Genomic DNA, 27,007 nt, shown 5'->3' with positions numbered 1-27,007 from the left:
AGACAAAAAAAGGGGAATATCAGTCGGTTGGACGGGGTAGAGAAGGGACGACCCTTGCACATCCTCATGGACTTGCGTACTGCGGCGAGGCAGTCCGGTTGGTGGGAATGTGTATGTAGTAAAAGGTTAGGTGAGAAGCGGTGGCAGATTGACTTCGAGGACCATTGTGGAACGGTGGGCGATCTCTGATAAGGCGCTTGTCGATAGACGTATGGCTGGGAAATAAAGACATCGGTAGGGAAGAGGTAAAAGGCATAGAGAGAAGGAGAGGAAGAAAATGTGGTATCTTGTGGCCACTTTGCTGTGGCATGTGGTAAAAGCCCCCGGAGCGCCGGTTGAAAATGTCTGAAGTTGGTAATTAAAATGTGCTTGTTGTTAATGTTGTGCTGCTTGCTGGTGATGTGGTGACAGGTAGTTGCGTTTGAGAGTTACGGTTGTGGTGGTCCACGACGTAGTTCGTGAATGCTTCCGTCTCGCCAAATTGCGGGATTCCAACCTAGAAGACAGAAGACATGAAAAGCTGTCATGGAAACAGGTCGCCTCCATGAAATCAGTTCACAGCAGTCGTAGTCCCAGCCGCAGCAACCCCGCCGTGACCAACAGCAGCGGCGTCATTCTTGACCTCCTTGGCCACGCCGTTCTGAGCCTTCTCCAGCTCGCCAGGCTCAAAAATCTGCTCCGAAACGGATTCCCCGGGGCCGCCCACCACGGGGGTAAAACTATCTACTTCTTCGATATCCGAGTCTAGTCCTCGAAACTTGACGGTATCCCTATCGTCTTCGTGTTCGTCTTCGAGGAGCATACCGTCTTCCAGCTCAAGCGCATCTTCATCTTCTTCCTGCACGGCGGCGATCTCACCGCTGCGCCGGCCTCCTCCCATGCGGTCGCCACTGGCGCTGCGGCTGTGCGACGGCGTGCTGCCGTGTGTGCTTCCGCTGGCGCTCCGGCTGTTACTGCCGCCCCCGAATGCCAAGGACGGGCCCTTGAAGACGTTCCTCTTCCGCTTGGCGAAGAAAGGCATGCTGCGCTCGCCAAAGGATGCGAACGGGTTCGGTGACCCGGGGGCTGGTGGTATCATGGGGCTCGCGGCCAGCCTGCCACCGCTGCGGCCGGGGCCACTGCCCGGGGCCGTCTCGTTGTACAGGGCAAGCGGGGGCCCGGCACCCCGGACGAGCCGGATATTGCTGGGGAAGGATGTCGTGCTGGTGGGTGTGGCGGGCAGAACCTTGACGGAATGGTGAGGGCTGCGGCCCGTTTGCATGGGCGTCTTTGACATGTTGGTTGAAACAGAATTAGTGGATGATGTGGACGAGGCCTTGGAGTGGGTATGGTGGTGTTGCGCGTGATGCATGGACCTGACAGAAGACACGGACGAGGACGTCGACTTACGCCCCCGGAGGCCAGCCGAGGAGCGGCGGACGGCAGATCGCGGTGTGATGGGTGATGGCGACAGGGACTGTCGTTTGTACGAGTGCCCGGTAGGCACACGACGATGGACAGACGGGCCGCCGGAAGTGTTGAAGCCTGGTGTGGATGGGCTGCTCAGCCCGCTGGCCGTTGGCTGCGTCGACGACCCGACAGGTTTCCTTGCGAACCCGTTCACGACAAGATTCTGAGGGAGCTGAGACACGGCTGCCTGCGGAGTGTGTGTTGGGAGGTTCTTCCCGGTGTGCGGCCTGGGACTGTTCTCCTTGGACAGCTTGCCCTCTTTCCCAGCGCGGCTCTTAGCACGCAGGTCTGGGGTCGAGTGGCTCTGGTTCCTGCTGTTGTGCTTATGACGGCGGGTGCTTTCGACGAGCCAGTTAGTGAGGTTTTTCCAGTGTGCCATGATTCCCTGAGAGGGTCGTTTGCGGACTTTTTGCTGGGGTGTCGTGTCGGGATCAAGACCACGGCTGCCGCTTCTGCTTCCCAACGCGTCGCTCGTCGTGACGAGGTGCAGCGTGGACCCCCTGGACCTTGCGCTACGGAGCACGCCGGGCACGCCCTCCTTAGGCGGCGGTACGGGCCTTCGGTTGCGTGACGTGCTGACGGACCGGATCGAGTCCTTGTCTATCGGAGGCGGCGGGTTCTCGGTCTCGGGGCTGAGCGTGATGTTTGACTTGCCGGCCTCGGGCAGCCCGGGTAGGTCCGTGATCTGGAACTCGGGGTAGTACCCGCTTCTCCTCTCGGAGCGGCCCCGTGTCCTGGGCGCAGGTGGGTCACCGAGCTTAACGAATGATCCCTCCTCGCCCACGGGAGCTAGTCGCTCGAGGCGGCTGGAGGCCTGTGAGAAGCGGCGTGAGCCCCTGCGATCCGCCTCTTTCTCCTTGCGCTTCCTTTCTCTCCTCTTCTGCTTTCGCTCCTCCTTCTCCAGCAGGAGCGTCCACCAGCCGGCGAGGGTGTCACATTTCTGGGCCAACACGGATTCTATCACATGGTCAATGTTCACGCCAGCACTCTTCATCCGATGCAAACAGTCTCGTTCCAAGGCTGAGCTAAATGGCTCCAGTCGCTCCTTGCTGAGGATGGCCTGCTGCTCCGGAGCGTGTTCAGAAAGGAACGGGTGGTCGAGGATGTCGGTCAGAGACGGTCGGGGAAAGGGTCGTTTCGATAGCAGCTGCTTCAGGAGGGACAAGGCGTCCAGCGGTATATGGTCTGGGTATTTCGGCTCTTCCCCGAGAATCTTCCGCCGCGTGGTGTCGTCATCGTCGTCGTCGAAGGGCAGCTCCCCACACAACAGCGCGTATAGTATGATGCCCAAGCTCCAGACGTCCACCTTTTCTCCGGCATACTTCTCCCCCTTGAGCATCTCCGGGGCCGAGTAGCATATTGTGCCGCAGAAGGTCTGCAGGTAGTTGGTCTTGCCCTCGTACTCGCGCGCAAAGCCAAAGTCCAGCAGCTTGACGTTCTCGTTCTTGTCGAGCAGGATGTTCTCGAGCTTGAGGTCGCGGTGGACGCAGTTCTGCTGGTGGACGTAGGCGACGGCGCCTACCAGCTGGGTGAAGCTCTTCTGGACCTTGTCGACGGGCAGCTTGCCGTGTCGGAGCAGGTAGTCGTATAGTTCATCGCCTGAGGGTGGCGTCAGCACACAATTGGGCGCATGGATGCTTGCCCTGGGTGTACGTGGGAGCTGCTTACCTGAACAGTATTCCATGACCATCCACACCAGGTTCTCGGTCACCACCACCTCGTACAGCCGGGTGATGTGCGGATGTACGAATTGGCGGTGGTGGTGTATCTCCCTGGCGAGGTTGGAGTCATCTTTCTTTGCCGACTTGAGCACGACCTAGATGCGCCGCAAGCAGCAGTCAGCCAAAATGCCATCGACGTATATGGCGTGTCCCATGACATGCCTTTGATCCATTTGTGAGCTTGTGCGAGGCCAGGTAGACCTTCCCGAAGGAGCCCTTCCCGATCAGGCGGCCGAGCTGGTAGTTGCCGACAGTCTTGAGGTCCTTGTTGGAGAACTCGTCGAGCAGCTCCTGGTAGGAGCGGTTGAGCTTGGCCTTCCTCTCGTCGGCTTGCCTGCGTGCCGGCTGCATCTCCCGCCGCCAAGAGCCCCGACCCGACGCGAATCCGCCGGGTAGCTCGCCGCCAGAGCGCGTCACGGTGTGCTCGGAGTTGGATTCCGTATCAAATCCGGGCGCAATTGGCCGGTCTGGAGGCGATGGCAGGCGTGGATGGGAGGGCGGGCGCGGTGGTGGAGAGGCTGGACAGTGGCATCTGATCGTGGAGGCCCCGAGGGCGGCTCTCAGGGGCTGTTTGCTCTGGTTCGGTCGAGCTGGGACAATGCAGCAGGGGAGGGATCGTCGGCAGTAGGGGTTGGTTTGCGGTTGCAGATGGGGACCGGTGAGGCTCAGAGGAGTCAGGGAAGAAGAGGACCACAGCCAAGGAGGGGCATATCTGGAGCAGCGGGATCGAGAGGATGGGACGAAAGGACGGACGAGTGACAAGTCCAAGTGCAGGCGCAAGTGCAAGTGCAAGTGGGCTAAGAATGAAGCTGTGGCGCAAAGCCCGGCAGGGTTCACGTCACGGCCTGTGGTGAGCCCGATGCGGGTGGTACGGTTATTAGCGGGAGCAGGGCAGGGATCAGGAGGCGACCCAGACTCTGGCACCTGTGGTCCTTGTTTCGCTGCAATTGAGTTCGCTGGAGTGTCTCAGGACTCTGGGCGGCTTTGTTGGATGCAAAGCAATGCAGGTGGGTTTGGGAACAGAATTGGTGGCAGATGGCAGGAGAAGTCACAGATGCAGCAGGACAGCTCGAGCAAGGAGCCAGGCTCAGATTGATTGAGTGTCCTCTGGGCTGGGTATCATTCAGGGGTTCCACCTCATAATGATGATCTATCCTGCTCATCCTGCAGGCCACTTCTGAAGGCATCTTCATTAGCCACCATGTTACACGCCATCAAAGACCGATGGAAGGAGCCGACTGCCCACCAGTAGTAGATGCACTCAATGGGGCCTTGGTGGCTGAGAAAATCAGCCCAGGTCGACGTCAGTATAATCACCTACCAAGGCAGTCCAACGTACCTGCAAGTGAGTACAAGATGCGTAGATGCTAGACTGCATCCAGACATAAACATCAAGCCCCCCAGTCAGCCCGCATTTTCCAGAAGCAACAACGAACAATTGAGTGGGCGGCTGCATGACTGGCATGGGATGCCTGGGAACGGGCCAATTAATCACCCACTCAATCCGCCCAGGCAGGCCAAGATTCTGGCCGCTCGATGAGGTGCAGGATCGACAGATAGACGGACGGGCACCCAGGCTCACCTACACGTTAAAACAGCCTTGCCATTGCTTCCGGCGTTGCAATCCGCCGGTCAATGAGAAACGTCAGCTATGATCACAGTTTTCCCTCCGTACCTGGGGCCCTTGTTCCGGGGACCGTTTTTTCTCCGTCCACCCTGTCAGGCTGTTACCAGATGTCCCCGGGATCAACGGTCCAGGGTGGGTTCCCACTCCCAGGGAGGTGGCTTGACCCCTGTGGCTGGGGATGACATTCAACGACATTCTTGTCTCGGGCCGGCTGGGATGAGGTCCTCTCTACAAGCCACGTACGGTACTCTGCGCAGCAGCCACCGCTCACATGTCCGCTCATGAAGCATCTCACCACACAGTAACCTGGGGTGGCTGGATGGCTGAACGGCAAGACGGATGAGGCGCTGGGGCCCAATCCATGTCAATTACATTATTAGGCGTGCCATACTGGACTGGGGCTAGAGGCAAATGAGGTGCAAAACCTCGCGACGTTGCTTCATTGGAAGGCCACTGCAGCACCTAATCTCCGCCACCACCACCACACATGTTCCTTTTCGCACTCTCTCGCAGTGATAGATCGATCATGGGCAGTGGTCATCCGAATGCCACATGCCAACAATGACGTTCCTATAATGAGTCCCAAAGTCAGCATCGCGCACCAACACGCACACGCGCACGCGCACACAGGTGCACAACCCCACTAGAGGCACAGGGATCAAGGACGACGAGGGGTCCCAAGACTGACCAGCCATTGGCATCAAACGCCTGCCCCCAAAGTGAGGTCCGCCCCGTCCTTGCCGCCCTCGTAGTGCTCCTCGTGCCAATTGCACTCCTTGCGCGGGTCGTCGACAACAGCCTGCGCGTAGGCAGCCAGAGTCGCGTACAGGACGTTGAGGTCGCCGTCGCCGTCGTTGCAGACGTAGGTGCCCGACCCGTACTGGCAGCTCATGCGCTCGCAGTTCTTGCCGTTGGTGTGGGCCCCCAGGTACGCACCCGGCCCGCCGTGGTCCGGCCCGCCGTGGTCCAGCCCGCCCAGGTACTCGATGTTCTGCAGCGTGAAGTCCTTGCGCGCCTCGCGGGACATCTGGGGCTTGCAGATGATGTGCGTCAGGTTCGGGTTCTTCTGTTGGGGCTTTGTTAGCCGAGGGTCGTGTCTAGGATGGTTGGGGGCGGCCCCCAGGGTGGGCGAGCGTACGTCGTCGCGGGCGAGGTTGACGGCGGTGGAAAGGGTTGCCTGGCCGAAGCCCAAGAAGGTGGCGGTGGCAGTGATCAAGGTGAAAATAATGAAGAGCATCTTGGCTGGCGGGTGTGTTAGGCTGCTTGATTGTGATTGTGTTGGTTGGATCAGGCTGAGCTTGTCTTTCCAGTCGTTTGCAGTCGCTGTGTGCAGGCAAAGGTCAGTTGGAAAGCCATGCGCCGCCAGACTGACTGCGGTGGGGTGATCACCTCGCTGATACATGGAAAGCGCACTCACTGCTTGGGGAACGTGCCTTCCTTCTTCGGATGTCACAGAGGACTAGGGAGGTATTCGGTGTCCTGTAGATGGCGTAGTGCTTGGCCCTCGTGCTGAGAATTGCAAGATACGGAGGTCTTTTAACTCGAGTCCTGGGATTCACAAGTTCACATCGCTATAAGTGAACACTTGTGGCCAAGGTCAAGGTGTAAGGTTGGTTAGGGGGCCGGTTGGACGCCCGTCCGGTGACTCGGAAAGAGGCCGCTGTCATAATGTCCCAGGTGCTCACAAGTGACAGCGGTCTTCATCGAACCCCTCCGTCTGATTTCTATTGAGACATGAACCTAAGTAGAATGCTCCTTGATGGATTGGTCCGTTACGGAAAGGAGCCATACAGCATATCCTGGTTTCATGATGGTGTGCGACGATGTTTCCTGAAAAAAAGTCCGCGCGCAGCCAACCGTCTAATACTTATTACTCGTAATAGTCTGTCTAAGGCTGAAGAACTGCAGATATCAAAGAACGTGTTTGCCAGGCAGTACGGGATTCGCTGTACCACAATCATCCTAGCGTTGTGTATCTGAGAAGTCACTAATCAGGCAAATAACTGCCCAGGTGCTGACACCTATACGGAGGAGAGATGCAAGAAGCGGTGGAATCATGGAATTCAAACGCGTCTCTCACTGTCAAAGCGAAGGACTAAAGTACTTTTAGATTCGTCTTGCATAAGGACTCGAAACCAGAGGTAAATCTAATCAGCTCCCCTCTAGTTACACCCAAAGCGCGTCATCCCTAACAGGCAGATCAAAATGATTTATGCCTGCTGTTGATTCTTCTCTGTACCTCCCAATGGCTTCTCCTGTCCCCTGTCCATGACATGAAGCTTAATAAGATCGGCCACAATAGTAAGGGCCATCAGGAATCTTATGATGAACAGTGACGATTAGCCTCAAGCAATGGACCAGGTCGCAAGGGCTGTAGCTTACCCAGCAATAGTAGAGACGGTGATTGGTCCAACCATCACACTTGCTCCCTTCACACCTATCATCGAAGCCAATGCGATATCTCCGATTAATATTCCACAGGAAAAGATGATGCCAATCAAGACAGTAATTTTCCGCTTCATGAGCGTGTCACGAGAGCTGTCGGTTGATATTTTGTGGTCTAGCCAGAGGAGGCCAGGGAAGTATGTCAAATTAAAGACAAATCCCACCCAGCCCTATGTTTTCTTGTGGTCAGCTCCCCCTCCAGGGGATCCATGAGCAAGCCCAAGTGAAAAAGGCTGCGGCGAGACTTGACTTACCACGGCCGTTATTCCCTGCAATAAACTTGCTTCGCCCACTTGTCTAACCGGGGAGGATCCCAAGGCGGCTCCCGACCAGAAGTCCTCTAAAGCTTGAATTGCGGTGTTGTTGAACGTAATGATGCCAACGATGCCCATGATGAAATGGGAAATTGTAGCGAGAACGTGAGCTGCGCCCCACCATACTGTATTCATCATTTTGAAGTTGATCGATTTGTTGGTCGCAAAGGAAACTGCGGGAGGGGGAGAACACACGTGCACGTCGTGGAAGAAGGTGGTGGTTGCTCTTTTAATATTTTCCCAAATGATACTGTCAATCACGAATTCAGACAGCACGGTGGCTACTACAGCCTTCCCAAGGGCATCAAGGGCCCGGGAGATGACAGATCGCTCAACGAAGCCGCGGGAACCCCCTTTGCAGCCACCAAATCTTTTTGTATCCGTGAAACAATTGCCCGAGACATTGGATGTGAAGCAGCGTTTTATACGCTTTAGTACCGCGCTACTGCAACAACCCTAGCCTCGCTGCCCTTGATCAGCCGCCAGTGGGGACTTGTCTCAAAAACGCAAATATCACTGGCCTCCCTGCCTATTGTGATTGAAATTGGGGTCACGAGGTCATCAACCCTCCCTGAGGCTTCAATGTGTTCTACAGGGTGAGTCCAACAAGTTGAACTTACTCAAGTGTTTGCGAGTGGTTTCATCCAAGAGCAGTATGTGTCCATGGCGCTTGTTCGGGAGATCGGACCCAAATGGATAACGGCGGGCTAATTTCTTTGAAATTCAAATACACGTCACGGATAGCCACTCAGTGTGCAGAGGATAACGGGAAAGTGAAAGATTGAATCAGTACTGGACCATATCTGACCCAAAGAAGCGTGAGTTTCTTATTCCTGTAGGCCGCGGAACATTGGCGTTGGAGCTCTCACAGCACTTCTATTTGATCAAGATTTAACGAAATAGGGAATTGTAGGTGTCAATAGATTTGATTCTAAGCAAGGCACGATTCTTCATGTCGGAAAAAGTTTCATAAAAAGTGTTGTATTTGGTAAATGACCTGCTCGTCCAGCCACAATATCACGAGCTTTCCCCTGCGCCTTGTAAGCGCCGACTGAGCTGATCATATCTGCACCAGAAACGTGTCAATGCGATTTTCCATTGGCGTCAATGAATGGGTTGAGTCGGCAGGTCGTACCTGCTCCTAGCTGCTATTGGTGTTCGATCGCAGAAATATCTTTCCACGATCTCAGTCCAATGTCGACCGTGGGCTAGCACGGCGTTCTTCAACATTTCGTCCTATCCCGTAGGCAATTTTGTCAGCTACTAAACATGCACATGGAGACAACATGCCCTGGATCAATTACAACCTCGTATAAAGACCACCGGCCTCTATTGATGTCCGGCTTCAGGATCTGATGCCACCTTCGTGCGCACTCTGCAAACATCTTTAGCACCCGGATCCTCGTCGACGCCGAAATCTGGGGTCACTGCGGGAACTCACGGTCCGCTTGCCTGGAGCCTACGTGTCGAGATACGTCTGACCACCTGACCGTGGATTGCCATTAGCAACGAAGTTGACGACTTGTTTCAGGTAGATACCTCATGACTTACTTTGTTCCGAACAGCCTGACCGCGTCTCGCAACGCCGAGTCTTCGCCCTCCTCCCACGTTCCCTTCTTGATGGACGGGCATAAGGCGTAGACCCAACGCTTTCGACAGTCTTTATTGCTTCGGTTTGTAAAGTGTAAGGCAATTTCCATCCAGTTGATGGGTCCTTCTTCCAACTCCTCTGCATGCCAGTCAAGGTTAGTGGCCTTGTGCCCAGAGGCATAAATCTATACAGATGGAAGGACGTACGCTTCTCGCTGGTCAGGCAATTCAAGAGGATATCTTCCTCGGGGGTCCATGGACAAGGGATCTTCTTTGAGGCCGTCATGGTGTTTGACGTACGTCAGGGGACCATCAGAGGGTGGTCATCAATATGGCAGATTCTAACATCGCCGTTCCCTGGGGCTGCAATACCCTCGGTCAGAAAATGCAGGGCTAATCATTCTTGTATATTGATGCCAAGCACTTCATTATGGACAGCAGCATGGGTTCTGTAACAGTCGCTTCCTTTGGTGTCTGGCAATTGAAGCATGGCAAGGTCTGCTCTAGAATCTAGTCATCACCAACACAAGCTGACATGAATATGTCCATTCCATTCAGCAGTGACATCAAAGAGTAACTGAATCTTCCTCTGGTGTTTACTAGCTTTGCAGTTGGTTGTATTTCTCAGCATTTGATTCGAGGTTCACCTGGATGGCTATCTACCTAGGTACGGCGCAGCATAAAGCTTGAACCTCAGGATCACCAATGATGCCGCTATGAACCAACCAAACCCACGCCAAATACTACCTTTTAATTCGGAGAAGCTTCTAAATGCAACCTGACTGCCCCAGCTTCGATCTTTCCGGCTCCAACTCCCACGCGGCCGTCCCTCAGGCCTGCGTCTTGTTGAGGACTTGGGGCTTTATGATGCCTATACATAGCAACCGGTTAGGTTGCAGCCCAACTGTAGGTCCTGCGACATGGATGGTCAAAACTCACCGAGTTGGGGGTGTTCGAGAATCGGCATCAGCAGTGCAGCCGGGTCATGCTGCTTAGCCCATGCCACAATTGGCTCCCACTCCCTGCACTCGTGCAGCGTCTTCTGCTTCATGAGCGGGTAGCGTGTGCTCTCACCCCACTCGTACGTGTGCACCGCGATGTCCCCGTGGCACATGAGGATTTCTCGGAGATGGTCGATGCAATGGTCTGTGTGTTCAGCAGCAGCCGGGTCAATCGCCATTCGAAATTATACGGCGGCACAAACTGGGCCTGGGGAGTCTCACATAGGTGTTCCGTGCGGAACATTCCTGGTTCAAGGGCATAGTAATCGGCGTAGACGTTCTCTCGAATGTAATTCTGTGGTAAATGTGAATTTAGTCTCATGGATGTGAAAGTCAGTAGCTGCTCTACGTACCAAGCAATGGAGTTCATGGAACACGTCGAGACCCCCCAAGTATGCTGACTTGTCTCGTAAAACAACAGAAAGTCTTGTTTATCTGTGTCAGATCCTCTGCTTGCAGCATAATGTTGTTATCTGATGGGTGGTCAGAAAGCATGTATCAGCTTGCTTCACCGTGAGAACCTTGGAACTCACACTTGAGAAGCTGATGCCATGCAGTATCGACCTCCAGCCTGGGTGCCTGGTTAAAGGTTGACGGTGTAGACTGGTCAAGATATCGACTTTCGTAGGAGACTACCGACCGTGCTGGGGCTAAGAGAAAATCAGACTCGAGTGTAATGTAGAGCCGCCAACCGACAAACCGGCAGGAAGGTGAGTTTCGGGCCCGCTTACAGTAGATTAAGCCTATCTCGTGGCGATTGAGAATCATTCTATGAGCAGCGTAGCAAAAGATGCCCGAGTATGAGAGGAAAAGTCCCAGGTTAAGTCCCAGGATTCGCAAAACTTGATGCCATGAATGAGGAGCCTGGCTTGGCTGGTATCTGGTTTGGACTGCATCATACTTGGTATTGGATGCCGAATTGTCCTTTTTGGCCCATATGATATGTTTGGAACTCTCAATGAAGGAATAGAATGTCATTGTGATGTATCTTTGCCCAGTATTTGTGAGATGTAGGGAGCAAGTATCTGAATGCCAGCAAAGAAATAAATTGGAAGACGCAAGAATTTATGGCTTAAGAGATTACGGTATTGGAAAGCTGACTCTACAATTACACAAAGGAGTCGAATGATGTCTCTACAATCCAACCCACTCCAGATGTAAGATCTGTCAGTTTTAAGGCTATGCTCACGTGGCTAAATACTCACAAATTATCTTCCGCCACAAGTCAATCAAGTCAAATCCCACCGTCCATAGCCCAATGGGAATTCTTGTTAGACATCGCTGAACAACCTTTTTACCGTCAGCTTCCTTGCCGCTCTCGGTCTGGTCTTGGTGTGGTCTCCGTCGTGACACTGGTTTGTTTGCGTTTCTTATCTGAGGACTAATGGGTCAACAACCACTCAAAGTATGTATGGCAATTTGGTCGTCCCTAAAGTGGGAAGTGCTCAGACTATTGGGTGAGGTGGAGTATTCAGGTCCGGTCCTGGGTCGTCATTGTGCCCCCGCTAGTTAGTGCAACCTTGTTGTCTCGGTGCCACGAATGAAGTGTGTTCTGGCAGGACAATGTAACATTTACCAATTCTGCATTGAATGTGATCTCAGAACGTTCATTTATCAGAAATAAACTACGCGGCCGGTCCCAGGCCGGTCCCAGGCCGGTCCCATAGAGGGGTCGAATCAACAGGTGAAGGATTTTGACGTGTGCCGCAGACATGCATGCTTGGCTTTAGCCTCGGCGGCCCAAAGGCCGATCCTACATTGGAAACGAAGGGACATACCCGAGGGGATCAGTTCTGTAGCTAGTACCAGTTCATTAATCTCAAAGTCGGTCTCTACTAGTATATCCTGATCCTTCGCGTTCGGCAGTCGTGTGCCGAAGTTTGGTCCTGTCTGGTCCCGGTCCGGAGTCAAAGTTTGCTACACTGGGATGCCCACAGGATGATGTAACGCACAGATTATCGAGATCACATGGGCTATCTTGGAGACTAAACCAACATCAATGAGAACACCAGGCTAACTTCTCAGCTTGTTGGTGTAGCCTGGTCTAGTCTATAAGGTTGAAGGATGTACGACTTCCCCCTCCCCTGTCCCTGCCTACGGCCAGGGGCCTTGCTTTCGTGGAAATAGCCCCAGTGAATGAACTGTCAACGGGACCTCCTAGGGCGATCATTGGATCGTGTAGCACGTCGGAGATATCCCACCTTAAACTCATGGAGCCCTCGGGCTGTTGGATGCATGGGCTAGACTGACTGAAACACGGACGCCATCTTTAACACAAGGCCTTGTCCTACAAGGCTACCACAAACACAAGAAGCTCCAGTTTATCACAATCCCTACAGCTGGCCTCGATCAAGTGACAGCTGATGGACGGCGATATGAGCCCCCGTGACTCCCGTGAGGGCCGAGACTCAGGAGACACAATTTGAGAAGACACCAGAGTTTCCTATACATCATAGACGCAAGCTAATTCTGGTCTGGTTTTTTTTTTTTTGCATGGCTTTATCTTCATCGTGTTAGGGTTTTTTTGGGCATATTTGCGGAGGAGATTTGGTCAGGACTACCCGTACGGGGTTAATCTGATCTCAAGTGAGCAATAATCCACCCATCGCACGTGTTTAATTATTGACGATCAACCCAAGGCCCAGCACGATCAGTCATCGAGTATGAGAAGGTCCTTATGCAGCACGATGTTGACATTGAAAATGCCTTCAAGGGGCCACCTCGACCGGAGTCTGATAATGCTTGGGATGAACTGTTACAGTGTGAGGCCTATCCTCTCTTTGATTACAAAGACGCACTTTCTGATACTGACTGTTTCGTAGTTCGTCATTCTGCTGTCTTGCCTTCCGAGTTGGGGGACCAACAGTCATCGGTGGAAACAAATGACGGAACTGGGCACGTCTTGGTTGAATTGGACGTTTTCCACAACCTCGACTGTCTGAATTCGATTCGGAAGTATCTTTACCGTGCATACTATAACGAGTCCACAAGCGAGGCGGTGGTCCGCCTCCGACAGGTGAACACCTGTATCGACTCGATTCGACAATCACTAATCTGTCACTGAGATATCTCTGTCGGCACATACTATTGGAAGAAGGACCATCTTCTGCCATGGCCTGACTTCAAAATCATGCACGAGTGTCGGAAATGGGACAATATTATGGCGTGGGCAGAAGAGCACCAGGCTCCAGATCTCGGTGGGGACATGCTCATACACCCAATCTTTGGTAAGAATGCTGTTCTCGTTTAGAAGCCATCCAGGAAGAAAGAAAACGTGCGGCTGGTATTCAAACCGGAAAGCTAATTACATGTATATCATTAGGACCCGCTTACCCTGGAGCCATCGCACTACAAAAGATTCCGTCGGAATAGGGGAAGGAACCTTTTCATGTATTGCTGATGATTTGCGTCACATTCCAATGTGCTGATAGTGATTGATCCTTTAATTCTGGCCTATAACACTCGGGAAAATATTACGGACGTTTATTTGATTGGAAAGTCCGTTGGGGAGCTCCCCCCGACCCTTAGCTGTTCAAGTTGTCACTCCACTTTCAGCTCCACATTTACAACTAGAAATCAAGAGTGACTTTAAAATATATTTGGGAACGTCATAGCCACTCACTTACGTGTGCATGTCGAACTTTGCAATCATTCTCCTTGTCTCGAACTTTCCCGCTACTGTCTTGATCGACTTGTGCAGTTGACGCCGGAATCCATGTGTGGCGACTGTCGACCTCAGAAGATGGCGCTAGCGTCAATGTGTGGCTGAACTTTTCTGATGATTGTATTCGGTTTTGATGTGGGTCACTTTGCAAGCAATCGATATGTAGATAAAGTCTCATTCCAAAGAACCCCGACTAGATCGAAAGAAGAATCCTGTCTGTTCAAGCTATGCCTCCCTCATTGTGGGGTGCCTTGTGCTCCAACGTCCATTTCACAGCATCATCCCAACTCCGACACATATGCGTTACACCCCAGCCGTCGACGGTGCCGAGGACCTGGCCCGTACTAGACTGCGCGGACGGCTCCAAAGTCAAGTCTCCTGCACATTGTATCGCCTGCCTAGGGTAGTCAAAACAATGCCCAACATGCACACCATGTGCATGCTCTTGCTTCTCTGCCGGCAGCTTGTCTTCCTGGTAGATTTTCGGCGCTCTCCCAGATTGGGCCGCGTAGTAGCTTTCTCGGAGCATCCCCTAAAATAATCAGCATGAATCCTTATTCGTGATTGAGATGATAAGAGCCAAGGGCTTGCCTACCAAGCAATGCAATTGGTGAAACATTGACACGCTATACCGGTCTGATCCTACGTTTGTGGGGATACCAGGCGATAGTAAGTTGAAGGCCTCTAGATGCTCAACCAGAACAAAGCCATGACCCTCTTTGCGTGTTGTTAGACGGACGTTGTGAAATCCTTGAATGACGGACTGACCTGGCATTAAGCTCTCCCATGCTGCGTCGGATTCCGGAGACTTTTCTGACATAAAATGATCGCTTGCAAGAAACGTGGTTGGGATAGTGATCGGCACTATAGTGGTCAGCGGGAGAAATATCAAGCATAAGCCATGTAGGAAAAGCCTACAAGTAGGAGGAAATACAGCTGGTTTCGTGGGCTTCCTGCCGACAAACCAGAAGGCGAGGGTCAATAAGCTGAAGACAGCAATGTTCCACAGCAGGGCTCTCGAGAGCGATTTGTACCACGGCCTTTCTGGACACAAGGCTGCGTCTTTATTGATGGCGTACTCCTCGTCACTGCCTTCCAATTCTTGGGGCAAATTGCTGTAGCGGTACCATTTCAAGAAGCGAGCATCGCTTGCTCTAGTACGCAGAGCGCCAAGCATGGTGGTTATAAAACGGGTAGATGGTGATGAAGTAAAAGTGGCCCAAGGTCAAATTTGCGAGAAGTTGTTCTGTGAGGATATCCTAAATTTCCTGAGAGCTTGCAAGTCATGGTCAAATATTCAAGCAAAAGTCTGATGGAATTGCGCATGGATGCAATCTGGGACCAGGATTTCTTGCAAACCCGTACAATCTAATCCAAAGGCTCCCACCGATGTGTCAAAAGCATGTGTTTGTATGTGGCACGGTGCTATCACTGGTCTGCAGTGACTAACTACATGTAGGACTGCGTGAAGCAGAGACCAGACCAGGACCGGACCAGGAACTGATTTCCGTTCGTATCATGGTCCCGTTATCAATATCAAAGGATTCCAGTCGCAACCTGCTCCTGCTTCAGAAGCGCCTGTTGAGTGCGTCTGCACGTTTGTGGCGTGGGTAAACTATGGGTAGCAGTCGGATTCTGCGCCGCAGCAAGGATTTTTGATTAGTGCAACTAAATCTAATTACGTCCCAGGACTACACTAAGGATGTAGTTAATGAATAATACTTCACGTTACAACTATTAGCTAGTTGGGCGCAAGTTACAATCACCAGCATCTTGTGTGGACTGGTGGCAATGCCACGACCTCAGGGTATTGTGGCTGCGTGTCACAGCCACAAAGACGTCCGAGACTCCTTCGTCTCTGCTAGACCAACGTGAAACGTTGGATAAAAAGAGCGGTCTCACCTGCATGAGTATTCCCGTAGGACTGATCGCTCGGAGACTGTCACCAATCGACCCGGAAAGGGCTTCTCGAGGTTGCTCCATGTGTGAATTAATCTGGTCACATTAAGTCAAGACGTGGTCTGGAAGATACGCAAGATAACCCAGGCAGTCTCCATTGTCCCGATCTACAATATGTCATCGGCACGATTCCAATTCTGAGCTATTGCAACACCGCATTCAAACGATTAGCCACACCACCTGCTTCAGTAAATTAATACAGATCTGTAGAGAGTCGGCTCCCGAGGTCGCTCGCCACCAGTTCCCTTAGACCAGAGAGCTGTCTTCTCTTGAAATGAAAGATTCTGAACCTGAACATGTCCACCCACCTTCCGAGTCTCAGTTGTAGGCACCTAGATCTTATCTGCAGGCCATGCAACACCTTGTCTCACACGTCAGCATACCGGGGTACTATCCCTAGTGAACACGAAATACCCGTAACTCACCATAGACTGGATGCATGAGGATCGGCCCCTGCAAATCCTGAACCGGAATATGACGCTCGCGGGACCATTCGTCAATCTGATCGAAGTTGCGGCAGACGTGGTCCTGGCGAAAGTCCGGCCAGGGTTTGCGGTAGTCTTCAATCCACGAATAGGTCATGAGAGACGTGTTCCCCTTGCACATGACGAGCATGCGGAGTATGTCTATGCAGTGGTCGATATGCTCCAACTGCTTTACCATGGGCTGACTGTTGGGGTAGTACTCCCGATATACATGCTTGCGAATCAGGTTCACACAGTGGAGTTCGTGGTAAACTTCGAGGGAAGCGAGATAGCCACCTCCTTCGTCGCTCAGGGGTACGGAGCTCTGACCGGTGCGCTGGAGAGCTTCCTTGGGAACACGGATATTCATGTCTGAGGAAGAGTGATTAGCAGACTGATTGTTGATTAATTACCTGGGCATGCCTGCATGGCTCGGCTCTAAACAAAAGCTACGAGACGCACATTGCACAAGATCACGCCACGCAGCGTCAACCTCAGGCCGTGGTTGGCCCGTATAATTACTGTTGCCGTCGAGGGGATTGTCCCAAGTAATGCGATGATATTCCATGGCTTCGTTGGCAGGAGCTTTGAAATGTGTCAGTTTGTGACCGATTCATCGATCTTGAATAACTCACATGGAATTAATTCGTCCGACAAGCATTTCATCCTGTCACCCGGCATGGGCCAAACGTGACCCATGAGAAGGGTTCCGATTGATATATAGAGGATGATTACTCCAAGGTGGAGATATAAATGTTTCCTTGAGGCATGGCGCGGCTGATGATGCTCCTTATTTTGCATGGGGAGGTGGTCGGCGAGCAGGAGTTCAGAGGAAGTACGGCCCTTACAGTCAGACGAGAAAACCGGGGGCGAGTCCATTGGGATGAGTGATGACAGGAAAGACGAGAGAGAAAAATACAATTCCCCTGAAAGTCTCAATCAAGAAAAAGACATTCACTTCAGACAGCTGGCAGGCCTGGTGATTTATTATAAGAATGCTGTTCCTGCTCTCAATCCCGTAACCTTTCCTCCAACAACGTCGTCCAGGAAGCCATTATTTCGAGAACACCTGCATTCTCTCATACCGCCCTCAACCCTCTTCTTCTGGCTAAATTGTTCACTATGCAGTCCTTCGCAGTGTTCTTAGCCGCTGTCCTCGCGACGCTCCCGGCTTCGGCGATGCCCCTCGAGCCCACTGGCATTTCCAACCGGGATTTGGGTAAGGCACGCTGCTTCATATTTTCATCATCTTTTCTCCAAAATGTGGTACTTGTTGTATTAGCTTACACGAATGCAACAAAAGGCGTTCACGAGAAAAAGGACATCGGCCCGGACGCCGACGCCGGCCAGATCTACATCTACGACTGAAGCGGCACAGTCTCTTCTCAGGTCTCCGGTCACAACCACGGGCATGTGAGCGAGGCCAGGATCAAGAGAGAGACCGACAAGGTCGACCCCGACATTGGCCTGTAGTACCAGATGTATACTTAGCGCGACACCGATGACATTGATCCCGACATGGGCCTCCAGTACCAGATGTACACCAAGCGTGAGACCGACAACGTCGACTCCGATATTGGCCTCCAGTACCAGATGTACGCCAAGCGTGAGACCGACAACGTCGACTCCGATATTGGCCTCCAGTACCAGATGTACGCCAAGCGTGCTTAAGTACCCGAAACAGTCTTTCCCAGCAAGAACTTCACCGACCACACCGTTGGCACCAATAACGATCAAACTCCCGACAATGACAACGACATCAACTTCAAGTGGCATATGAGCTTGGGGGGTAGGGTGCAGAGCAACGGCTTTCAGGCGACGTGTGTCCACGATAACTGTTAGTTGGTTTCTTCTGGGACTGGATGGTTGAGACAAGTAATGCAGTTCGGGCAGCTAAACAACGGTCATGATCGGCAATCTTTTTTTTTTTTTTTGTGGTCTGTCTTTCTGCAAGTCTTGAAACGGGTCTTCTATCCGCTCAGCCAGCCTATTGTTACATTTAAGGAGATGACATTTGCGCGGGTGAGGTGAATCTGGTCCAGATAAGTCCGAGGTCTAGTAATGTGACTAGACACACAACAATTTGACTCGCTGCCACCGTGTGTTCATCAAATTTGCTACGTTGACTTGGTGCCAGTTCTCATCGTGACTCGCCCTCTGCCGAGATGTGAGTAGCATAGTTGTTTCCTCCTGAAGAAAGCATACAAAGTTGCCAACGGGAGGTTTGCCGTCGTACATAAATCTTACTTTTCGCAGCAGTACTGTGTTGACTAGAAAGGGTTCAGAAGCTGGTCCTTGCCGGGTATCCATGGTCAGTTGCTTCCCCATAGGAGCTTCATCCCAGAGGATCCCTGCTAGCGACCGTGAATGACCATTCTTTGAGATCTATTAGCGTTACATTTTGCTCCTCACGATCAAGCTCAGGGAGGGCCAAACAAGCAACCAACAAGAATTCGGGTCATCCTTAGTTCAAATGGATAAATACGGATGGAGTTTCGTTAAGTTTACTGGCCAGGCCCATTCCCAAGTGCGCGGCGCAGCAAGAATACCTCGGGATGCCTTGTGATCACTAGCTAAAGTTATGCGGAAACCACCAAAACAACACACTCGACGCTTTCTCACTCATTGTTCTTGCTCCTCCGCTGTACTTTACCATTGGAACTCGCGTTGCTTCTTCCGGCACACAGACTCGCTCACCTCGGACTGGGCACCAATCTCCTGGCCTTGCATTGGCAATGTCGACTTCAGCAGCAGCAGCCGACGCCGCCCCTGCGCACTGCGATGGCCATTTTGGACCCCTCGCATACGATTGCAGCGGAAGGTTCGACTTCACGCTGGCCTTTGAGCAGTCCGTCCTCAGCATCGGCCCTTCTGCCGTGCTCCTGCTCGCGGCGCCGCTGCGGATACACCAGCTGCGCTCGCAGAGCCGCAAGGTGGCCCCCGGAGCGTCGCACCGTCTCCACGTCCAGAAGACCATCGCATCCAACATCAAAAGAGCTCTTTTGCCTCTGTCAACTTCCAGCGGATGATCGTCCCTATATTGGTTGTGACGGTGGCTGCAACGGATGGTTTCATTTCTCCTGTTTAGGCTTGCGGCAGCAAGACGTTGATTTGCTTGGCGAGTATATTTGCAGGGAATGTCAACTGTTAAATGCCACCGATGATCTGGAAATAGATGAGGCTGCCGGTGTCAGTGTTCCTGCGCCTGTTACTGACACTGGTTGGGTTGTCGGGGAATACCCGCTTGAACCTCTACTCGAACCATCAAGCCCCTTATCCACGGATGAACACTCGATTCTGAATGCCAATGGAGACAGAACCGGAATCTCGGGTCTCAGGCTGGATTTCCTAGAAGCGATGGAACGCGAATATCGATTGCTGAAGCAACCCCCAAAAGGCTTCCGCGTTTGGCAGTACCGGGCGTCTTTGAATGAGTTAAGCAAGTTGAGCAAACCAGCCGGACTTGCTATAGGTGAAATATCCTGGAAGGGCAAGGTTGAACTTCTTCAATTTTGGCTGGGCTTTGAAAAGGTAAGACCGCTGGGTAGTCAGTGTCTCCAAACTAAAGAACATGTCTAAGTTTGATAGCAACTTCAAGTCATCCCGCAGTGGCTGTATACTCGGTCTACTGTCGCCAATGAGATCAATAGATTTGATCCACAGCTGCAGAATCGGATTATTACATTTCGAGAAACTCTCGATCTCGACCACCAAGATGACTCCCACACACAAGATGAGGATTCGCGGACTTTACAAAAATACTTCGAGAAGCTCGTGGCTCAAGTTCAAGCGTGTCCTCCAAACAAGACGTCCGTCCGTGCAAAACATCTAATCCGTCCCGCAGGCCGGATGAATGCGAAGATACATCTGAACTTTCATTATCCATCATTCAGAACACGCCAGGCCGTGAAAGACGACGAATGGGGAACGGTCTTGGATAGTAGCAATCCGAGCCTGCGTCTTGCTATAGATAAAGGGGGCCTAGACGTAATTCGATCCATTCTCATCACGGACTCCATCTGTTGTAGGATTACACCACCGACTTATACGACTCGCAATTGCACAGAGAGGCGACTCTATGGGACACGCTTGGATGACCACATCGGGTAACACTGCGGTCCGCTCCTGGAGAAGTTCCATCAGTTCCAGTTTCGCATCTCAGAGACTCGGAATGGACAACATCAAATAGTGTACGTTTTTGGTGTCGCAAACCATAAGCGCTTCTTGTCCAATTTACCGGAGACAGCAAAAGAGATCTTCAGCCTGGCGGCAAGTCCTTCGACAACTGTGGGACGTATCTGGGCAACATTTGATGGAAAGGGGAGATCTTGTCAAGATGTTCTATCTTGTCGCGCATCCCGAGCACTTCCTTGGAGGACGTGGGGGACTGCGCGACGCAATTGTGACCGATTGGCTTTGGAATCTCGGCTTCTGGCTTGCCGGTGAGATTGGGCACATACAAATGCATGAGTTTACGTACAAAAGTTTGGCAGTCATACTCCGATACCGCGAAAAATACGAATGGGGGGAAATTATGAGGGCTATTGAAACCTACGTGGAATGGACGCTGAGTCAGAATCCATTACGGAGCATGGTAGAGGAGAGCCTGAAGAGATATCTGCCCTCGGAACTTCAGGCCACAGCTTTTGCGGACTCTTCCGAACAGCGAAGGAAGAGATTTCTGAGAAGAGAAAGGCAAGCGGCATTGAGACGAGGGTATTGGCAACAACCAGAGTACAGAAAGAAAATAAGGGAACAGCAACTTGCATACCGACAGCAACCAGGGGTTAGAGAAAGAATACGGGAACAACAACGATTATACCATCAGCAACCCAGAGTTAGAGAAAGAAAGAAAGAATTACGACAAGCACATCGCCAGCACCCATGGTACGTGGAACGGGAGCGGGCATATACCAGAAAGTGGAAGTGGTGCAAGCGCAAAAGACAGGATTTGGAGTTTCTGGAAAAAGAAAGGAGACGAAGGATCAGACAAAAAGCATATCGAAAACAACCGGCATACAAGGAAAGGCGACGGGAATGGCAACGAGCATATCTACGGCGACCGGAAATTAGAGAAAGAGAAAGAGAAAGACAACGAGTATGGCGGCAGCAACCAGAAGTCAAGAAAAGAAATCGGGAAAGACGACTAACATATCAGCAGCGACCAGAAGTCAGAGAAAGGGAAAGGGAAAAGGGCAGGGAAAGACGACGAGCATGGCGGTGGCAACCAGAAATTAGAGAAAGAGAAAGGGAAAGATATCGAGCATACCGGCGGCAACCAGAATTTAGGGAAAGGGAAAGGGAAAGACTACGAGCATATCGGCAGCGAAAGCAGCTGGAAAAGAATAAGGAGAAAGCAAGATAAAGACGACAAGCATATCAATGGTGGTCAGAATTCGGGGGGGGGGGGGGGGATAACGAAAGAGAGTTATCCGTATACGCCGTGAGATAGAACAATCAAACCGAGGACATGGATGGTCGTGAACAGCGAATGTCCAGAGAACCGTGAGATCATGTAGCCAAACGGGTAGCTCAAGCTAGAAATAGTCAGCACTTCATGACACGCGTAGTTTTGGTCCTCGCGCACTGCTCCTTCTTCTCTCGGGTTGACCCAAGGATGAGGAACGAGAAGTTGGCCATCAACCGTCATCTCGGTGGGAGCCGAGAATCAGGGACACCGTAGGGGAAGGAAAAATCCATTATCTGTCCGTCAAACTATCACCGAGAGTGATCTGTGGATACGGTACAGGCATCGATAGCTAGAACGAGGAGCGACGCATCTCACACCCAGCTTTTAGCCCCTAGCTCTTTCTCAGCGGCACTGCTGTCTTCCCACTGTCGGCCACACGTTCTGTTCGTGTGCGTTTTCGGCGGAATCGCTAGTGTGCAGGACGTCGGTCTCCGAAGCGGCGGCCGCCAGGGCGGTCGAGAGCCTGGGACTGTACGACAGGTACGACATTGGCGGGGATCGAATCGAACTGCAGGGCAGAGTCAGTAAAAAGGACTTGAGGCAGGCTGGGAGGCACAAAATCTGCAATGTGTACATACACCCAGGCTACGGAGCATGTCCTTGGTCTCTTGGTCGATGTCGAGCTGGCCAGATTCGTTCTGCGCGAGGTCGAGAGCAGACATTTCGGGGACATACTGATCCTTCCGCTCGCGCTCCTCTTCCTGCAGTTTGAAAGAAATGCCGCGCACAGGACCGTCCTGAATGCGTCGCATCAGGTGCGTGACGTATCCAGCAATCTAGTCATGGCTGTGAGCTTGGGGCACCCAAAGAAACAGAGGGAGAGATTTTGACCTTGTTGCGCAGACGCTTGCTGGGGATCAGGGCGATCTCATCGCATCGGCGTTTGTTGATCTCAAAGTCGAGAGTGAGGGAGGGATAATATCTCTCGATTATGGTTTTGGCGGACCGCTTAACGGTCTTGGTTCGCACACGGCCCATCTTGTCTTTGGTGAATCGATGCGAAGTTTGAGGTTTGGCGGTTGTATGGTGTACGGGGACACTGGTCAGTCAGTCAGGTTGAGAGTTGGGGGTTTTGAATCGTGGGGCGGTGGGCTCCACAATTAAGAAAAGCCGGACGCTAGGTTATTCCGGAGCCGACCGGCAGGCAACACTCGCGTCGTGATTGGCCCACACCCCTTCAACGCGCTCAGATCCTGTCTCTGCGCCCACTGTAGCTAGTAGAGCTTCGCGGCCAAGGCGGTCTGTGTGTCAGAGATAACCACTGGATGAATGCCTAATTACTATCCAGCAGCTGAAAAGTTACCACAAGCCCCGCCAGCAAGGTACCTAGGTACCATTTTGGACCTACGAGGCTGCCAGTGCGGCGCAGCAGACAGACCCAAATCACGAAAGCGGCAGCGCGGACCGCATCACACACATTACGCATGAAATCACTCTGCCCCGCCCCTTGTGCTACGATACTCTCGACCCCAACCCACAGAACATTCTTCCTATGCTTCGCCAGCGGAACCGGTCCTGAGACTAGGCTGATTCGGGCCAACGCTGATCTTAGTCGCCTGGCGTCCTGGGCGCACACAATTGGCGAATTGCCCCCCAACGACCCACTCTGCACCTCCGCCCTGGCCCGGCTGCCGGCCATCCGCGGTCGTATGATAATCTACGGCATTGCTGGAAACTGCGAACTCGTTGCGTGGTTGCGTGGCAGGCATGGTCGGTCTTTATCAGATCCCGTTCGGCCTCGCCCCGTCGCGTTAATAACTCCAGCCCCTGGACAGCTGCATGCAATTTCGATGCAACCTGGCCTGGCAAAATTTCCCCACGCCCCATCATCCGCGCGCATCCGATTCAGTTCAATGTTCCAGCTGGTGGGCATTGCGGCTTTATAGTTTGTTTTATCAGATCCGGCGAGGTACTGCAGCTGCACGGCACTACTACTGGTATCAGCCACTCAGCCACTGATTATCGTGCTCAATCTCCGTCGCAGGGGTGGTGGCAATAGCATTGAAATTTCATCGGCGCAGCCCAACTCAACATTTTCTCCCGCCCGCCATCGCCGCCACCCTCACTCGCTCAATCCACGCGTCTGCACCCGGATCAACAGCACGCGCAAACGATGGATGTAGCACTCGAGTTCCTCGATCCCCTCATCCTGGATAAGGCCTACGCCTGGGCCCTACCACATCCCGGAGCCGGCTTCAGCAACTCGACAGATGCGGCTTATTCCAGCCTGTCCGGCGCCGACAGTGCGCCCACGTCGCTGTGGCCGCGCGACAACATCTACCGCCAGATCACATCGCTGCTGGTCATCACACAGGTCGGCGCCACCTCGCTCTACCTCATCTTCAGCGCCCTCTCCTACTACCTGATCTTCGACCGGCGCCTCGAGTACCACCCGCGCTTCCTCAAGAACCAGGTCGCCCAGGAGATCAAGTCGTCGCTGTCCGCCGTCCCCGTCATCAACATCCTCACCCTGCCCTGGTTCCTCGCAGAGGTCCGCGGCAAGAGCCTGCTGTACCAGGACGTGGGCGACTATGGCTGGTCCTGGCTGCTGATCTCGTCGGTCCTCTACATGGCCTTCAACGACATCGCCATCTACTGGATCCATCGCCTCGAGCACCACCCCAGTGTGTACAAGTACATTCACAAGCCACACCACAAGTGGATCGGTAAGTCACTCACTTCATTCACATTGAGTTTGTGCCAGTGCTAATGAGACATGGTAGTTCCCACCCCATGGGCTGCCCTGGCGTTCCACCCGCTTGATGGATACGTTCAGTCTCTCCCATACCAGTGAGTTATCAGTCTCATCTCGACTGCCGCTCTGGTACGTTGTCATCGCTAACACTTCACAAAGTGTCTTCGTCTTCATCTGCCCCATGCAGCGCTACCTGTACATGATCCTCTTCGTCGCCGTCCAGATCTGGACCATCCTGATCCACGACGGCGACATGATCACGGGCCACTGGACCGAGAAGTTCCTCAACAGCCCCGCCCACCACACCCTGCACCACATGTACTTCACCGTCAACTACGGCCAGTACTTCACCTGGGCCGACACCTACTTCGGCTCCCACCGCGCGCCCCAGCCCGAGCTCGACCCCCTCCACGACGCCCTCGAGGTCATGCGCGCCAAGGGGCTCGTGGACGAGAAGGGCAACCCCATCAGCAAGCCAAAGGGAGAATGAGGCCTTTCTTATTTTTTTCCCCCGACTTAGTGATGATTCGAGTGGGAAGGAATTAAGGGGTTCGGGATTGCTTATATTTCTGGTAAATATGAATTTTTAAGATTGGATCGCCGCGAGGCAGGCCTACTCGTCGCAGTCAGCAGCTGATTCATGGGGGAACCCGATATCGGCACCGAGACGAACCGGGGTTTCGAGCATGGCCGTTTATGCCTCTTATGCTTATGATTGGCAAAAACTCAAGGTCGGATCGGATGAACACGAGCCTAAAGCTCGGAGAATGCTCGCACGACTTCCATGGAAAATTAGAACTTTTTATAATCTTAATGCAGGTCAAAAATTAAATTGACAAATCCACGAACACATGCTATTCACGCCTCCAGAAAATTTCTCGCGGTGTTTGAACATGCACAGGGTGCCACCAGAGCGGGAAGGAGCCCGAGGCTGGATTTCAAAGACAAGGCAACATCAGACGAGTAGGAGAGGCTTGTTTTGGGCACGCGTTACCGCCGGGCCGGACCCTATTTGTCCAAGCACGTATCAACTCATCATTTCCGTTGATGCACTCTCAGGGGGGCTGGCGTGTAATTGAGACGGGCGGCTCAGAGAGCGGTCAAATACAGCCCGAGCCACAGGCTGTGGCGGACCACTCGCCTGCGGTGAGGGACAAACCCACGGAAAATGGCACCCGACTTGAATCAATTTATTTGTCGACCTCTACTCTTTCTATCCGAACTTGATCGACAATGCCAATTGTTCCATGGGATAAAAAAAGCCGCCTTCCCGGTAGTCATCACTGTCAAGATCAATGTATCCCTGAGGCGCCCGGTCGCGGCTCAAAACACCGAGCGATCGGCCTTTTCGTAACACGAGTTAATCAGCAACTGTTCACATCCATGCTATGGATATCAACTTACCGTTGACAGACGAATCGGTTGCTATTCTCATCACGGCCTTGACCGCATCTTCCGTCTCGGCAAATTCCACGACCGCCTCGATCATCTTCGACTTGATGTGCTGCGGGATCATCACGGTCTCGATGTACCCATATGCTTTTGATCAGCCTGTTTCGAGAAGTCCCAGCTGACTGTCGCAATCTTACCCAGGAGCCATTGAGTTCACACGGATCCCATCTTTCCACGTCATCCCCCTCGGACACCTCACAACAGTCCGCACAGCGCCTTTGGAGACGGGATACTGGAGCGACTTCTCCCAATCAACGTAAGCGGACATGCTGCTCATGAGGATGAATGAGCGATCGCTGGGTTTTTTGGTTTTGAAACCTTGCGAGGTAATTCAGCTCCAAGCGGGTTGTGTACAGGATGCCGCGTAGATTCACCTCTAGGATCCGCAGGTCTGGCTTGGTCGCAGGACCGGACAGGTCCCCAGGCTGTACAAGCGGGTCACCGAGGGCACCCAGGCCGGCGTTTGCTACGACGATGTCGATTGTGCCGCTGGGAGAGAACTTGATGGCTTCCTCGAATAGTGAGGCTTGGTCGTCCCAGCTTGTCACGTCACACACTTGAGCGCCTGCACATTTCTGGGGGATAGTAGTCAGCCACACAGCCATCAGACAATCAGAGTCCAGCTTCCCATACTTTCCAAGCTCTTCAGCCTCTTTGTGGCAGGCGTCAGTATTAATGTCTCTCATGGTGACGAAGGCACTGTGTAATCTTAGCTGGTGCCTACATCGCTGCCATGTTGGAGCTCCGTACCCTGCATCGGCAAATGCTTTGGCATACGCTTTACCGAGTCCACCAGCAGCTAGTCACTGTTAATGAATTTTTCACGACTGCGAAGTAGAGCAAGACTATGTTACCTCCAGAAATAATCACTGATTTGCCGCTCACGGAGTCCAAGTTCAAAGGAATGGTTGGGTCAATAGGGCCTTCATAGCGGTATTTTGGTACAGTGGTTGGAGACCTCATGAAGGTAGAGTTTTGTTGAGAAAGCAGGGAGGAACTAAAACTATTTTCAGATTGCAGCCTGGTCGTTGTTCCGATCTGCAGCGGTAAACGACTTGCAGTTGTTGGCTGGATTGATCAAAATCAGCAGAGGTCAGCACGATCGATTCGCTTTGAATCGGTATCGTGATAATAAGTAACTCATTTCCATTGCATT

The 27,007-nt window shown here is 52.7% G+C and overlaps 11 protein-coding genes across 11 annotated transcripts; 3 read left to right on the top strand and 8 right to left on the bottom strand.

Annotated features, from left to right (window-relative positions):
* Positions 1-550: 550 nt before the first annotated feature.
* INS49_004826 (uncharacterized protein) lies at positions 551-3,521 on the bottom strand (the record flags this gene model as incomplete). The annotated part of the gene is made up of 3 exons (XM_043165614.1): positions 551-3,048; positions 3,118-3,265; positions 3,372-3,521. 3 exons carry the CDS (start codon positions 3,519-3,521, stop codon positions 551-553), a joined length of 2,796 nt encoding a protein of 931 aa, XP_043017743.1.
* Positions 3,522-5,497: 1,976 nt separating this feature from the next.
* Positions 5,498-6,034, bottom strand: INS49_004825 (uncharacterized protein; the record flags this gene model as incomplete). Its single annotated transcript, XM_043165613.1, has 2 exons — positions 5,498-5,863; positions 5,936-6,034. 2 exons carry the CDS (start codon positions 6,032-6,034, stop codon positions 5,498-5,500), a joined length of 465 nt encoding a protein of 154 aa, XP_043017742.1.
* A 2,626-nt stretch (positions 6,035-8,660) lies between these two features.
* Positions 8,661-9,432, bottom strand: INS49_004824 (uncharacterized protein; the record flags this gene model as incomplete). The annotated part of the gene is made up of 5 exons (XM_043165612.1): positions 8,661-8,792; positions 8,861-8,931; positions 8,998-9,041; positions 9,108-9,285; positions 9,354-9,432. The coding sequence occupies 5 exons, from the start codon at positions 9,430-9,432 to the stop codon at positions 8,661-8,663; spliced, it is 504 nt and encodes a 167-aa protein (XP_043017741.1).
* A 544-nt stretch (positions 9,433-9,976) lies between these two features.
* INS49_004823 (uncharacterized protein) lies at positions 9,977-10,260 on the bottom strand (the record flags this gene model as incomplete). Its single annotated transcript, XM_043165611.1, has 2 exons — positions 9,977-10,017; positions 10,086-10,260. The coding sequence occupies 2 exons, from the start codon at positions 10,258-10,260 to the stop codon at positions 9,977-9,979; spliced, it is 216 nt and encodes a 71-aa protein (XP_043017740.1).
* A 3,771-nt stretch (positions 10,261-14,031) lies between these two features.
* Positions 14,032-14,988, bottom strand: INS49_004822 (uncharacterized protein; the record flags this gene model as incomplete). Its single annotated transcript, XM_043165610.1, has 4 exons — positions 14,032-14,343; positions 14,458-14,528; positions 14,580-14,675; positions 14,730-14,988. The coding sequence occupies 4 exons, from the start codon at positions 14,986-14,988 to the stop codon at positions 14,032-14,034; spliced, it is 738 nt and encodes a 245-aa protein (XP_043017739.1).
* Positions 14,989-16,102: 1,114 nt separating this feature from the next.
* On the bottom strand, positions 16,103-16,604 carry INS49_004821 (uncharacterized protein; the record flags this gene model as incomplete). Its single annotated transcript, XM_043165609.1, has 2 exons — positions 16,103-16,131; positions 16,196-16,604. The coding sequence occupies 2 exons, from the start codon at positions 16,602-16,604 to the stop codon at positions 16,103-16,105; spliced, it is 438 nt and encodes a 145-aa protein (XP_043017738.1).
* A 752-nt stretch (positions 16,605-17,356) lies between these two features.
* On the top strand, positions 17,357-17,602 carry INS49_004820 (uncharacterized protein; the record flags this gene model as incomplete). The annotated part of the gene is made up of 2 exons (XM_043165608.1): positions 17,357-17,453; positions 17,538-17,602. The coding sequence occupies 2 exons, from the start codon at positions 17,357-17,359 to the stop codon at positions 17,600-17,602; spliced, it is 162 nt and encodes a 53-aa protein (XP_043017737.1).
* Positions 17,603-17,752: 150 nt separating this feature from the next.
* INS49_004819 (uncharacterized protein) lies at positions 17,753-19,263 on the top strand (the record flags this gene model as incomplete). The annotated part of the gene is made up of 3 exons (XM_043165607.1): positions 17,753-17,886; positions 17,929-18,071; positions 18,989-19,263. The coding sequence occupies 3 exons, from the start codon at positions 17,753-17,755 to the stop codon at positions 19,261-19,263; spliced, it is 552 nt and encodes a 183-aa protein (XP_043017736.1).
* Positions 19,264-22,113: 2,850 nt separating this feature from the next.
* On the bottom strand, positions 22,114-22,682 carry INS49_004818 (uncharacterized protein; the record flags this gene model as incomplete). Its single annotated transcript, XM_043165606.1, has 3 exons — positions 22,114-22,212; positions 22,283-22,480; positions 22,536-22,682. 3 exons carry the CDS (start codon positions 22,680-22,682, stop codon positions 22,114-22,116), a joined length of 444 nt encoding a protein of 147 aa, XP_043017735.1.
* Positions 22,683-23,817: 1,135 nt separating this feature from the next.
* INS49_004817 (uncharacterized protein) lies at positions 23,818-24,889 on the top strand (the record flags this gene model as incomplete). The annotated part of the gene is made up of 3 exons (XM_043165605.1): positions 23,818-24,370; positions 24,428-24,494; positions 24,559-24,889. The coding sequence occupies 3 exons, from the start codon at positions 23,818-23,820 to the stop codon at positions 24,887-24,889; spliced, it is 951 nt and encodes a 316-aa protein (XP_043017734.1).
* A 723-nt stretch (positions 24,890-25,612) lies between these two features.
* On the bottom strand, positions 25,613-26,537 carry INS49_004816 (uncharacterized protein; the record flags this gene model as incomplete). Its single annotated transcript, XM_043165604.1, has 3 exons — positions 25,613-25,743; positions 25,804-25,903; positions 26,226-26,537. The coding sequence occupies 3 exons, from the start codon at positions 26,535-26,537 to the stop codon at positions 25,613-25,615; spliced, it is 543 nt and encodes a 180-aa protein (XP_043017733.1).
* Between the last annotated feature and the right edge of the window lie 470 nt (positions 26,538-27,007).

The sequence above is a fragment of the Diaporthe citri genome (genome assembly GCF_014595645.1).
Source record: "Diaporthe citri strain NFHF-8-4 chromosome Unknown scaffold_13, whole genome shotgun sequence".
Lineage (NCBI taxonomy): Eukaryota > Fungi > Ascomycota > Sordariomycetes > Diaporthales > Diaporthaceae > Diaporthe > Diaporthe citri.
The sequence above is the reverse complement of the archived record's forward strand: the minus strand, read 5'-3'. Positions and strand labels throughout refer to the sequence as shown.